This window comes from Wyeomyia smithii, chromosome 2 (assembly GCF_029784165.1).
Source record: "Wyeomyia smithii strain HCP4-BCI-WySm-NY-G18 chromosome 2, ASM2978416v1, whole genome shotgun sequence".
NCBI classification, from domain to species: domain Eukaryota; kingdom Metazoa; phylum Arthropoda; class Insecta; order Diptera; family Culicidae; genus Wyeomyia; species Wyeomyia smithii.
This window is the reverse complement of record NC_073695.1, coordinates 114629519-114644877: the sequence shown is the minus strand read 5'-3', so window position 1 is coordinate 114644877 and position 15359 is coordinate 114629519. Positions and strand designations below refer to the sequence as shown.

General features: G+C 37.5%; 1 protein-coding gene across 1 annotated transcript in view; it reads left to right on the top strand.

Moving 5' to 3' along the window:
• Window positions 1–15359, top strand: part of LOC129721094 (uncharacterized) — a 162052-nt gene that overhangs the window by 122484 nt on the left and 24209 nt on the right. The window contains exon 3 of the mRNA XM_055673226.1: window positions 6096–6219. Within this exon, the coding sequence (XP_055529201.1) occupies window positions 6096–6219 (124 nt within the window). The remainder of the gene's footprint in view (window positions 1–6095; window positions 6220–15359) is intronic.

Here is a 15359-nt window from a genome sequence, read left to right as displayed (position 1 = left end):
TGGTCAATTTGTAGCTTCAGTGCATAATAACAATCCCGGAAATACCCATACCCTGTTCTTCAGAAACCGGAAGTCGCCATCTTGGATTTCAAATTGGCATTTGGACACAATTTCTGACCTCTGAGCGTCATTTTGGTTAAAAACACCCATATTAGGTATATTTGGTCATTTTCGGCAGTTTTCCAGTCACCGAAAGTGGCCATTTTACAACTCAAAATGTTGTCGGAGGTCGATTTGTGGTTCCAGTGCATCATCACGATTTCGGAAATACCCATATTGGGTGGTATTTGGTCATATCCCGCTGTTTTTCAGAAACCGGAAGTCGCCATCTTGGATTTTAAAATGATATTTGGAGACATTTTTCGGATAAAACCGGAAGTTACCATCTTAAATTTAACAATGGCGTCTGGAGTCGAAAATTTTTCGAAAAAACCTCAACATATCAAATTTGGTTCCATTTGCTTGATTATTTCTCGAGATGTGCAGAAATTTGTGTGGAACCCCTCCTTTCAGAAGAAGGAGGGGTGTCGAAACATTATAGACATCTTTGTTACCCCTAAAAGTATTCTCCAGCCGAGTTTGGTTAGTTGTCGAGATATGCAGAAATTTGTGTTTCACTTGTTTGGAACCCCTCCCTCACATAAGAGGGAGAGGTGTCGAACCATTATAGACATATTTTTTACCTCTAAAACCATTTACATGCCAAATTTGGTTCTATTTGGTGGATTTATTTTCAAGCTGTGCGAAATTTGTGTTTCTTTTGTATGGGACCCATCCCTTTTAAAAGAGGGAGGGGTGTCAAACTGTTATGGATATGTTTGATACCCCTGAAAAAATCCACTTGCCAAATTTGGTTTCATTTGCTTGGTTGGTTCTTGAGATGTGCAGAAATTTGTGTTTCATTTGTATGGAACCCCTCCTTTTTAGTAGAGGGATGGGTGTCAAACCATTATGGATATATTTGTTACCCATAAAAACATCCACCTGCCAAATTTGGTTTCATTTGCCTGGTTAGTTTTCGAGATGTGCATGAATTTGTGTTTCATTTGTATGGGACCCCTCCCTTCTGGAAAAGGGAGGGGTATCAAACCATTATGGACATATTTGTTACCTCTAAAAACATTCACATACCAAATTTGGTTGTATTTTCTTGATTGGTTCTTGAGCTGTGCGAAATTTGTGTTTCATTTGTATGACACCCCTCCCTTTTTGTAGGGGGAGGGGTGTCACACCATTATGAATATATTTGTTACCCCTAAAACCATCCACCTGCCAAATTTGGTTCCATTTGCTTGGTTAGTTTTCGAGATGTGCATGAATTTGTATTTCATTTGTATGGGACCCCTCCCTTCCAGAAGAGGGAGGGGTCTCGAACTATCTTAGTCACCTTTCTCGGCCCCTAAAACCCCTATATACAAAATTTCACGCCGATCGGTTCAGTAGTTTTCAAGCCTATATGGAACAGACAGACAGAGCTGCATTTTCATATGTTTAGATTTATACTGCGAAAAATGTTATGAATGTTCATTTTTGAAAAACTTCTTTTTTTTAGGCTTCTGCAAATTTTTCGAAGCGAATTCATTTTCTAACCTATGATTATGAAGTCTACCGTTTAATTATGATTTTACCTGTAGGTGAGCTTAAAGCAAATCGTTTTAGTTCTAGTTAAGTTTTCAATATTTATTTTTTGTTCAGGATATTAATATCAAAACCGCAATCGAGAAGAGCTATGCATAGCATATTGGCTCAAAATTTGCACGTGGAAAAACTATACGCAAGCTTTTTTATTTTGGAATAAAACAGTGCCGTAAGGATGTTTCTTCGTAGCTATGAAGCCGAAAATTTGCATAGATTCATAACCGTGAACAGATCATAGGTTCACTTTCCATCATCCGAGACGACTGAATCGACGAAGGAATAATCTGTCTGGGAAACTGTCTTGAGAGACAGTTTTAACCGCTGGCAAAGACATGCAATCCGTTTTCTGGGATGCAAGTTAAATAATTCTTATTGATTATCTTTGAATCGAGAAAACAATCAACGAAAAGTATTAAGGAATATAGAATTGAGTGCAGAAATCAAGGAAAAATTATTGCATTTAGCGAATACGGGCGGGTTGTGTTACGTTTCATTCAATGCATTAGTCCACATATACTTTAATGTATCGGCCAAAATAAATGAATTAAACTTCAAACTACGTCTATAGTAAACGTGTATCTGGAAATAAAAAAGATAAATTAAACAGATTTTTAATAAAATATTTAAACTCTTTGTAAAAGAATAATTTGTGTCGTAGATTCCAATTTTTAAAGAATTTATCAATTTTATTCTGATGTTCCTTCACGCCCATCTCCTTTTGATAAATTTAACAGTACTTACGATAAGATCTCTTGACAGAGAAAAATATAAGACCAGTACAAAATTTAGAAGCGTAAATTATTCTTTCGTACTGGGTAAATCATATTTTGTTCCATTTCCGCTGTTGCAGAGAGAATGTGCTGCGGCATTAAAAATACTTGGATAATATCGCTACAGATCATAATACTAGTATCAATGATAGAGTACAAAACAAAGAAAGGGAGCATACTTCAACCTCCAGTTTTGTCCTTGTTTAGGGATACCATCCGTCCTGATTCAGCAGGACATGTCCTGATTTCGAGATCCTACTTGAGCGTCCTGATTTCTTTTTCATATTCTAGCATTTATCCTGATTTTCTTGACATATTCAATTTTGATGCATGGCAATAATATGTACACGCAAAAGTACTAGCCTTAATCAACCAATGCAATGTGTCCTTTCAAAACGCACAATAATTGCTCTTACTTCGCACGAAAAATGTGATAAATGCATAACGCAACAGTTGTACAATGGATACATTGACAGAAATTGAAATCAGAAACTTTGGTTTCGGGTGAACAATCAGTTTTGAGGCTGTGTTTAATTTCATAATCCGGTACATATGAACGTTGAGACGTCCCAAAATCACGATCTGCAGTCAAAAGAGCCATTTGCGATGTTTTTTGCCACAAAATTAACGGACGATGGTGCCAGTAACGTAGAACCGAATGCGTATGAATAAAACCTGAATTATAGTTGAAAGCAAAATGTTGTGTACAAATCTGATATCTTTTCTATTGTTAACGATTTGTTGATGTTTTCAAATGGCCGGATTCATGAAAATGCAACGATCAGTTAATATTTACTCAGTTCCCTACTTATTAGTATTGATTGCTGGCTGCACTGCTCTAACGATAGAAGCCTGCTGAACACCAGTTGATACTTCATGATAGTAGTAATTTGATATAATACATTTAAAATACGCTAGAGCTTCAATCTTAATCATCAGTTGCGCTATTTCCGCAAAATATTGATGCGGTTTCTCAACATAAAATTTTTGCGTGTAGAATTTTGTAAATCGAAATGAAATGAAAATGTTCTAGGTGTTGAAACCGTTAAACATTTGGTAATTGTGAAGTAACGCGAGCTGTAGAAACTTTGTGAGCCTTTCTGACAAGTATCATTTCACTCATTTAGCTGCTTCTTCACATCTATAACAGTCGAATTCAAAAAGCGTATAGATCAAATAGGAGGCCAAGCGGAGGTACTTACATTTCGCAGTCGAAACCTGACCTTTCTGTTTATTGGACTTAGACTTTACAGCCAACTATTAGTATACAGGACAATTGAGGGGCTATCACTACGATCCTATTACTACTAACAGTCTCTTCCGCGCCGGGGTTCGAACCTACGACGCATGGCATGTTAGGGCAGCATCGTACCTCGAAACCAGCTAAAAGGTCTTAAGCTTAGATTAAATTTGTATCGAAAAAAAGGTGTCCTGATTTCTAACTCCGACCGATGGTATCCCTATTCTTGTTGGATATGCTAGAAGCAATCAATTTTAAACATGAGCTTATTTCATGACAAACAAACTTTCCATGTCGAGCTCGAAAAGTGTCTAATGACGGCTGGCTACTGGAAGATTTTTTGCGGAATTTATTCCCTTCATTAACAAGTAGATTTTTTTGTCTGTAGACAGCATTAATCGTGGCCGACATTCTCATCAGCTCTACAGCTCTCTAAAAATCCCTCCATCAGTGCAATTAAAGCTGAAGCTAGCGGAAAATCTATCCTACAGTTACCTACTCTACGACTATCGAGTTGTACAATTTCAACTTGACGAAGGTTAGCCAACCCATCGATCACAGTAAACACATTTTCGTATTTCTATCTAAATGTTTAAAGATGTCCCCTACCTTACAGTAAATAGTCAGGTAAAATAGGCTGCTGCATGTTATGCTATTAGCGTATAAAAAGTTCTAGCACACAAACCAGCGGAGCTTGATTTCATTTCCTTTCATCGCCCTCAATTAGTGATGCATTTCATTTTAATTGCATTTTAATGTGGTCAGAATTATCAGAAGGTGCAGACGAGAAGAGTGCTGTGAATATATTTACATTGTACATAATTAGTGATGTAAACATGTTTACTTTCGTCGGAGATATTATGCTAGGTATATTTTCTGTTATTATCAATTTAATAAATAATTGGTTGTAATCTATATTCGTGCACCGCAATATTCATGTTTTAATGCAAAAACGTAAGGACCACACTTAAAGTAATTTGTAATATGTAGTATGGGGATTGGGCTAGTATGGAGATTGTGGTTTAGTTTGCATAATGAGAAATATTTTGTCAGAAGAGCTGCCCAGCTTGTAATCATTAAACTATTGTATAGTATAAATAAAATTATGATGCAAACTAGCAATACTCAGAGGGAGAGATATGCGAAGAGAATGTTGTGAGCCAAACGAACATGTCAAAATCCGAGCCGAACGAACAAGAAAGGTAACACATTGAAAGGTATTGCAATCAAGTACAATAAAGGATATTTATTTGCTCACGTTTTTCATGTTTTATTGCTGAACAATGAATTGAGAATGCTCCAAATTGGTTTATCACGGTGATTTATAACTGGTGGTTCAAGTATATAAAATTAAACATAAGCATAAAATTTAACACCTTCACGGTTTTTGTGATGCACTGCATTTTATTTCCCAGGATTTCCACCGTCGCCAACAGTTACACGAGTCGAATGAATAAGTTAGTCAACATTGCGCTTTAAGAAGAGATCTGGCACCTCTAACATGTGAAACCTAGTTGCCAAATTGCCGGTTTTTTTCATCGCCCTTCTCTCTCTCTCTCTCTCTCTCTCTCTCTCTGAGTATCTCTAATGCAAACCTACATTTTCATGCGAAATTAGCGTTTTCTTCCGAATCGAATACAGTAAGGTCCTTTTTTACACGTTTTTTTTACGCGGGTTGCTCTTCTTAATTACTCGAAAACGGTACAAGATGTCGACCTTATTTCAATCACGGTTTCCGTTTTAGGCCAAAGGGCATCATATATCCGTTTTCAAAAAAAATCACAATTTTTGGTGTAAATACTGAAAATTTAAAATGTTGAATTTTAGTCTCTAGATTGACTACTATCATATTCAAACGAAGTTCAAACATTTTAAAACGGTTTTCTTCGTTATATTTGCAACTCAAAAAAGTCTTTTTTTACGCGATCGCATACAAATTTGGGACGCATCGGTGTCTTAGTAATAACGTCACTGTTGTCGAGCGCATAATTTTGTAAAAAACATCACACTACGAAGATATTTACCCATAATTGCATCGTCCTGACTAGTCGTACAGGTCGTTTAAAAAACGGCTTGCATTTTGCGAAACATTTTGCACTGTCAGATTAAAAATTGTGCAAATTTCTGAATTTGAATCTTTTGCTTTTAGTTATCAACCAGTAACTATTTCAGCAAGGAAAGAACTTTGTCTCTAGTATAACAAAACCCAAAAAATGGGAAGCAGCACAGGTGTAGAGTACCGTATACGACAGCAAAATGAGCCAAGCTTAAATCATGATTGCAATCATTTGTACTGCTTAAGTTGTTCTGAAGGCACTATTCACTCGAGCGTACAATGTTCTGTTTACCTTCAATCAATACAATAAATCATTCAACCCAAAAGCTCCACTCTGTGGTTAAGCGAGTAAATAAAGTTTCACGATGTTTCCATTCTTGTATCGTTTCAGTTTTACTTCGGCATATCCTGTATCACGTTATCAGTGTTCGTGCACGATGAGCGGAAATTTCTGAAAGGCGAAGCCGAAAAACCTAGCGGGGAAAGTTTCTTAGAGAAGGAGAGCATATCGACAGGTAATTATATAACATAATATGATGAGTAATCTGAATGTATACTTTTGGACCAACTTTGTCGGATACGTAGTACATTAATATTGATTTCAGAAATCTGAAATGGGATAGAACACTTTTCAAAATTTGTGTACAGATTCTCTAGTGTCTCATATACATATGAAGGAAGCAGACCTATTAAGTAGAATTTTCAAAATCAAGCATATATGTAAATGGATATGGATACTGTTAAAACGAACACATTCACAAAAACTAAGGAAAATTGCAACGTCGCAGGAAACTATAAAAACGCCCCACAAACAAAATAACGAATCTTTCTCTCTCGCCTATAGTTTGACTCGAGCTTCCTCGTTATAAAATTTGCTGACTTTATAAAGTGATAAAACATGCTCATCTGACAAATGAAGCCAACTATAACCCACATCCTCAGACCTTGCCACAAAGGACAGTTCTATGGAATTTCGCTGATGCAATCCGTTAGAATCAATTGATTCGATTCGAAACAAATGAATTTCAAACAATCTGCGTTCCGATCAGCATAATAACTTTTCCGAACCCATTGTTGGTTTTGACATACTCTAGCCAACCAAATCGTCAGGCGTCAGGACTTTGACTTTTTTTAGCTTCCTAGAAGTTTGTTTCAAGGTTACGTTTCAGAACATGTTTTTATATTCAATTTTTGGTGAATAATTGTATTCAATAATGTTGAATGATTTGAGATTTTTTTTTAATAATCGTGTATCATTTTTTCAAGAATAATTGTATCATCACTCGTCAGATGTTAAATTATTAAAGCAGTTATTTACAATTGGCCCTGACGACTCTGTTGATATTGGTTTGGTGTTTGCTTGTGAAAGTGAAGGAAGGAAATATTTTTGCTTTTGTTTTAACACATAAATTGACATTTGCATATGAGAATTCGCGTAGGTGCAAACAGCCTTGAAAATCTTTTTTACTTGTGTCAGGGCCAATTGAAAGTTTGTTGAATGATAAGATTTCTAAATACACCATTCCTAACATTGGTGAAAAGAAAATGTAAAATAAACACCAAGCTTTAAACAGAAAAAGAGTAAAATTTCTTCTTGATGAATAGTAATTAACTTCACAAATGCATCCATTTTTGAAATATTTCAAAATTAAGCTTGAATAATTTGAATGATTCTTGAAAATACGTCTTTTTTAATAATTATTCGTATTTTTGCAGCCGGGAAAGGTTCTCAATAGTTTGAGGCTTCTCCTTTCCAGAGTCCCATACAAATGAAAACAAATTTCTACATAACTCAAGAGCTAATCAAGCAAATGAAACCAAATTTGCATGTGTAGGTTTTTAGAAGTGAAAAATATTTCTGTAATAGCCTGACAACATACGACTTACTTTACTTTACTTCGTTGGCTAACGGACCGTTCACCGGTCTAGGGCCGAACGAATTACCACGGAGTTGACGGCCTCTTCCTGGTTCTCTACTGAAGATAGTTTTGGCGGCTCTCTCATCAGGCATTCTGGCTACATGTCCAGCCCACTGAAGCTTGCCCCACTGTGTTCCCTTCGCTGTATCAGCATGTTTGTATGCCTGGTACAACTCGTGATTCATGCGTCTGCGCCACACTTCATCCTTCAGTTGACCGCCAAGTTCTCGCAAAAGTTGGATGGTGTAAAACCAGTACGAAATTGTTCGTTTTTTCAATGTTTTTGGCAGCCCCAGACTACTACACTTAAACAATTTCAACTGGTATCAAGCAGCATTGCAAAGGCAATTTGCAATGCAAAGCGAGCGAAAAGCAAAACCTCTTTCTTTCTTCTTGAGAACGAGACATATGCTACATTACCCTGAGTAGCAAGCACGCACCGACAGCATGAGTGAGACTAACAACACGGGTATCAAGTATGCACTGCACTGGTGTCTCGCTCATTTCGTAAAGCGACGTGACCTCACCTTGCGCGTCGCAATCCGAACCGAAAGAAAAGCGAAAGAGCAACCTGCAAATTGTATGTGATGTGTCTAGTCGTGTCGAAATTTCTCCGTCGCTTGAAAAAAAAGCGCGGGCACAGGATGACAAATAATATTTTTTCACAATTTACATGTGTTGCCATTAAAAATCGGCAACGCTTTTGTGGCTTTGTGAAATGGAGGGTTTAGCTAGTTTTGCGGTGAAGCTAGCGTTGATCGGAATATATATAGTTTCGTAAGCTGTCAGTGGTCACGCACACGCCAAACGCAAGTTACTATAACTGTCTTCTTTCCTAGCAAACTATGAACCTGAGGTACACCAAAGTTTGTTATTTTTTTATGTGTGGCAACTACAAGTTACCATTGATTGCGTTTAGTCCTCTACACACCTCCTCTCGCCTGATACGGACCCTTTGAAGCATGAGGAAATCAGAGTGAACTGAGTTTTAACTTTCTTAGGCACATGTGTTATTATTCGCACATGGCTAAATGTTCTGATCCAGTTGCATCGACAAAAAGCGCCAAAAATATAATGCTTCGCTGAAGACAGAGGAAAATGATTTCGGGATGTAATAGGAACGCAGTGTCATAAATATTCAGCATGTCCCAGAGATTTGAAATCAACCAAACCATTATCAGTTGATTATGAAAGTCAATCTATAGTAACATATCCAATTAGTCCTATAACATTATACAGCTTCATCAAAATTAGGTTGTTAAGTGATGGCACACTGAAAATATATTTTAGTTTATTCCACGAAAACGTATGTTTTATATACAAAACCTTTTGTTGTTTTTTGCAACGAAACCAATGCGTAATAAATATGAAGGTACTTTCGTCAGAACTGTCAAAACTGTTACAGATTTATATTCGTATACGTAACGAAAGGTTTTAAAAATAAACGCAATCAATCGTACAAAAAAGGCTGCATAATGTAAATAGTACGAAAAATTAGTAAGCTCACGCAAATAATTCGTACAAAGAACGCCGCATTATGTAAATAGTACGAAAAATTAGTGAGCTTACGCAATAATGTGTACATTATACGAAATCAAAAATAAAAGAGAGAAAGAGAGAGCTTGATTAATCATCACCGGTTTTGCCACAACGCGATTTTAGTTCTATCGATTGCGAGAGAGCGACGACGCGCGCCTTTCAACTCAACCCCGGAGACGTACAAATGTTCACGGAAGTTATTTCAAATACGAAACCTGAGCGAAGGGTAAATGTATCGCGGAGGTTCTATCGATGCGAAAGTGATGTTGTTCTAGAAGCGTATAAATTTTCTCTAACCTCACCGTGGGAAAGTAACGGATTCGGACCAAATAAAGGAGTGGAACTCACGACCATCTGCTTGTCAAAGCGGACCCTGTAACCATGTGGCTACCAGCACTGTTTATACGAAATCAAAAATAACAGAACACCTTCAAGTAATTACTCGTTGTTATCCACGTTCATAAGAAAGTACATTCGTGAATTGGACAAATTATGCGTGAGTTGCAGTTCCATTCGATAACTTGCAATACGAATGTTCTATGAAATCAACAAAAGTGCGGTACACTCTACGAAATCCATGTTTACGAAATGTGCGTGAGTGGAATAACGAAAAAATATTTGCAGTGTGGTATATCTTTAATATGTATTGAATATGAAGGTACTTTTTATCAGAACTGTCAAAATGGTTGCAGATCTCTATTCGTATACGTAACGAAAGGTTCAAGAAATGAACGCAATCAATCGTACAAACTCTGCATGATGTAAATAGTACGAAAAATTAGTAAGCTTACGCAATAACATGTACATTATACGAAATCAAAAATAACAGAACACAAAAAATTCGTGCAAGTAAATACTCGTGCTTCTATTTTTTTGTTCGTTGTTATCCACGTTCGTATGAAAGTACATTCGTGAATTGTACAAATTATTCGTAAAGTTGCAATTCTATTCGATAACTTGCAGTACGAATGTTCTATACATCCAGCAAAAGTGCTGTACAATCTACGAATTTCATGTTTACGAAATGTGCGTGCAGAGAATAACAAAAAAATATTTTCAGTGCATAAGACAGTACCCGACTATGAAAAAGTCAAGTACATGATGGGTTATTTAAAACAAGAGTTCCAACGTAATGCTAACTATACTCCGACGTTCAAACTGTATGGTTAAAGCGATAATTCATTTGCCGATATGTAAAAATATCACCAGATATTATGCCATTGCTTTATAAATACAGATACAGTATTAAGCTTACACTATTTGTCATTACTTTGAAACATGATGTCAAATTTGATTAACGGTTTTTATTTTCGATGTTTGAAATATCGCCATGTAGTTTTCGATTTTTCTAAAATCCAACATAAGTACTGTTCTACAAAAACCAAGCATTTGATTTGTTTAAAAAAAAAAAGAACAAGACAAATTCCAAAATCGACGTAGAAAACCGCTTAAATTCCGAAATTCGCGTATAAAACTTAATTTGCTAAAGGTTTTTAACCATTTCTGCTAAATTCTTTAAAAAAATAAACAGCTGTGTTATTTTCACCTCCGAACTGAGCTGAACATCAAGGAAAAATGTAAAACGAACGATCCTCAGACATTCTAAATAAGCGATTTTAAAATGAAATGCCATTAAAAAAAGCCGCGACAAAAACGACAATTCTCGCTAAACATGTGAAAAGGGCCTATGTGCCAATGTAAACAAGCCACAATTTCACGTTTTTCAATTAATACAAGCCTAATCTACTCGTACAAATAAGATTTTTTGATAAAAAGTGAATTCTTTCATCAATAAATCTTATTGGTAAGAGCAGATTTCGCTTGTATTGATCAAAAAACGAGAAAATTTGGCTTGTTTACATATGGCACATGGGCCCTTTTCACATGTTTGGCGAGAATTCTGAAAAATCTGCGTAGAATCCGAAATGCACATAAAAAAACGCGTTAATTTCGAAATCTGCGTTAAAAGACCTTAGTGAATTCCCCGTTGAAAACCTTATACACATTCAAGGCCTACACCAAACATTTCAGGTTTAAAACCAGGTACAAGGGAACGCGGGGGACAAGCTTTGCATGCGCGAAATTGATAATGTGTGAGGTTATACCGGATTATCACAGAGTGATTTGAACTGCCCAATAATGATTAGAAGACGTCAGTACCCAGTTACTTTAGGCTTTGCCATGACTATTATAAAGTATGGAGGCAAACTTTTGCACGAGTGAATAATTCCTGGAGTAGTTCAGTATCGTAGACAACTATTTTGCAAATTGTTATGTTTTTCTCAATCACATTTGTTTTTGTTTGGTTTGTAAGTTTTACTTGAAATGTAACATCATACCATTGAAAAATTGAACTCTTATTTAAATTATACAGCTTAAACGAAAATTAATAAATCATTAGAATTTTTTTTTCGAAAATGGTTAAATAATGTAAAAATGTACTGTGCAGTGGTTCCGTATGGGAGGCAAAATACTCATTCGTCTTCAAATAAACGATTAATCCAAGCATTTTCATGATACACTGAAAGAAGGATGTTTCTCACAGTTAAATCTGCATCGAATTGTCGAATTCTCATAGTTGAATCTTGATTCCAAACTAGATTTTTTGAAGAAGCATCATCATTTTAGAATAAATACCAGTATTTGCAGTGAGTCCAAGTAATAGCCCAACTTGCATTTTAAAAGTGGCTAGCCACTACGGGTCAACTAGTTACAAAATGTTGTGAACAGAATTTTGTTTCGTTTTTTTGCAAATCATTCAATGGTACTTTTTAATGACCAAATCCATCGAGATAAATCGATCGAGTATTATAGCTATTTAAATCTAGTGAGTTCACAAGTTGTTGTTTGCTGCTTGCACTGCTCCATGAGTAGCAGTCACTAATACACTCGACGTGAGAAATAAAGTGTCGGTATATGATACATATTCTGATTCATTCTATGTCAATGTATTCGCAGTACAACTGTTGCGTTATGGGTTTCACACATTTATTGTGCGATTTCTGTGCAACATTTGCGCGAATCGGGAAGACACAATGATTGTACAAGACTTCAACTTTTGCGTGTATCGATCGCAGAACTTTACGCTCAAAAATTCCGAGCACTCGTCGATCAGCTTCCTTCAGCGTCCATGCTTCTTGTTCGAAAAGAGCCACATGTCACAAGCGCACCAAGATAAACGAATTCGTCAACCACTTCCCCATCTATCTTTACCGCAGCATCAACACTACCTATTTGTTTTGGCAGAGTTAATGACAAGTCCCAACCTTGCTGCTTCCCTCTTGAAAGGTGCGAAGGCCTCCTCCACGGCCCTACGGTTGACACCGATGATATCGATGTCGTCCGCAAAACCACGAAGCATGTGAGATTTCGTGATGATCGTGCCGTTTCTTTCCACGTTTGCTCTTCGTACTGGACCTTCAAGGGCGATGTTGAATAGTAAGTTAGAGAGCGCATCCCCTTGAAGCATCCAACGTTACGAAAGCGGCTGATGTCTCGCCAGCATGCACGCATGATTGCGATCCCTCCAGCGTCATACGACTCAGCTAAATTAGTTTCGTCGGGAAACCGTGTTCCAGCATGATCTGCCACAGCTCGTTTCTTTTCATTGAGTCGTATGTCGCCTTGAAATCCACAAACAAATGGTGCGTCTGCAGGTTATACTCCCGGAACTTATCGAGAATCTGTCGCAGGGTGAAGATTTGATCCGTCGTGGAACGCCCCTGTCGAAAACCAGCTTGGTATACGCCAACAAAGTATTCCGTAAACGTTCTTCATCTGAAGAACAGGATACGGGAGAGCACTTTATATGCGGAGTTGAGTAACGTGATGCTTCGATAGTTGCAACAATCCAATCGATGACCCTTCTTATAGATAGGGCATATGAGGCCTTCCAACCAGTCGTTCAGCATTTGTTCATCCGCCCAGATCCTTGGTAGTTTCTGGCAGATCGCATAGTACAGCCACTTGCTTCCTGCTTTTGGAATTCCGGCCGGGATACCGTCCTTCCCAGTTTTTCAGCTCACTAATCGCTTTTTTCACCTCCTCCTGTATTGGTAGTTCCACAGCTTGTTCGTCACTCATAATCGTCATCCTGTTCCTGCTCTGCTCATCCGGCTCCTCACCGTTCAATAGCGCCTGAAAATGCTCCTTCCACCTGGCAGCAACCGTCGGTTTTTCTGTAAGCAGGTTGCCGTCCTTGTCATTACACATGACCGGCACAGGGAACTTCCTGCTTCTGACTCTGTAGACAGTTCTATAGAATCTCCGCACATCGTTTTGAGCATAGCTGTCCTCTGCGCTGGCGAGCACCTGCTCCTCGTAGTCGCGCTTCTTCCGAGGAAGGGTTCTATTTCCGGCAGCTCTTACCCCCCTCCCCTGTACCTTTTTCTGTTCTGACGCGTAGCCGCAGTGAGCATGCGGCTCCTGGCACGGTTCTTCTCTTCTGTCAATATATGAATAACTCGAGTACTAATCAAGCACATAGAACCACATTTGGCGTGTGATGGCTAACGATAGCAACAAATATTTTTGTGATAGATCAACACCCCTCCGTCCTCTAAAAGAGAGGGCTTCCATATAAATAAAACACAAATTTCTGCATAAATTGGGAACTAATCAAGCATATGTAGCCAAATTTAGCACATTGAGGATTTTGGGGGCAATAAATATTTCTATAATGATATGACTCCCCTCACTACTCTTAAAGGGGGAGGGGGTAGGTGTCCATACGAATTTCTCCATAACTCGAAGACTAATCAAGCATAGAGAACCGAATTTAGCATGTAGGGGAGAACCGTACAAGACGCATCCGTTGGATAAGATGGCCCATGCTATTAATTCCCAAAATACTTTCACATGTGGCTTTTTATGACGAAATTCTTCGCTTTTCTCATAAAAACCCAGCTTCTCTACAGTTCTCATATAAAAAAGTGTGCCATAATAACTAAAATACTCAAAAAACTGCGCAATTGGCTGTGGCTCTGTCCAACATGTAATTATTCATGAACTTTATTTAAGCTTTTATGATTAACTGACTTGTAAATAATACAAAAAACTATGGTTCCCTTAACCTTTACACTTTTGGAGTTTATAATACTATGAGTATTTCAAATTATTTCACTAATTTTCGTCAACTTTTACCTAAAAACAATCAAAATTAAATTGGGGTAGAATGCACTACGAAGAACTTGCAGGAGATTGCCTGACAACTTAGACCATGTTCCATTATTTTTGATTTTACTTACGAGACTTAAAGCGCTTCTCACTTCGCGTGCTGATTTCTGCTAGTGGCATATTAGCCTATTGCTTTGGAGCATACTGACCTTTGTTGTGGTGCGTTTTGGTCCCGGGTTTGTTTGTCGGCAATGGTAATTTTTACCAAAAAAGACATGGAAATCGAGTATTCTATAATAAACTTCGTCATAAACATACAATAAATAGATCGTTAAATCATCCTACACGTTCAATGTCGCTTTGAAATGATTTGAAGCGCTGTAAATCGCGAAAATGCCTAACTGGTGCGTTCTGTACAAACCTCCCCAAAAGGTTTTTTGAAGCAAGAAACATCTCTATGGTGGCTCGAAAGTTCTCTAGAAGGGAAGGTTCCTACACAAATGAAAAACACGAATTTCTGCATAACTCGAGAACTAATCAAGCAAATGGAACCAACTTTGACATGTGAAGATTTTTGAAGGCAAAAAATGATTTTATGGTGGTTCGACACCTCTCCTTTTTCTAAAAAGGAGGACTTCCATGCAAATAAAAAACACGAATTTCTGCATAACCCCACAACTAATCGAGTAAATGGAACCAAATTTGGCATGTGGAGGTTTCTGGGTTCAAGAATCATTTTTACGGTGGTTTGACATCATTCCCTTCTCCCCTCTTCTGGAAAAACGGGCTTCTACACACCACAAACCCAAATCTCTGCATAATTCGGAAACTAGTCAAGCAAACGAAACCAAATTCGGTATGTGGAGATGTTTGGGAGCAAATGTTTCTATGGTGGTTTGAGACTCTTCCATATTCGATTACCGGTGCTAATATGGGTATTTCTTTAATCGTGATGATGCACAAAAGCCAAAAATCTTACTCAAACACCATTTTTATGGCGACTTCCGGTTTCTGGAAAACAGCCTAAAGTGACTTAATACAACACAATATTAGTGTTTCCAAAATCGTAATGATTCACAGAA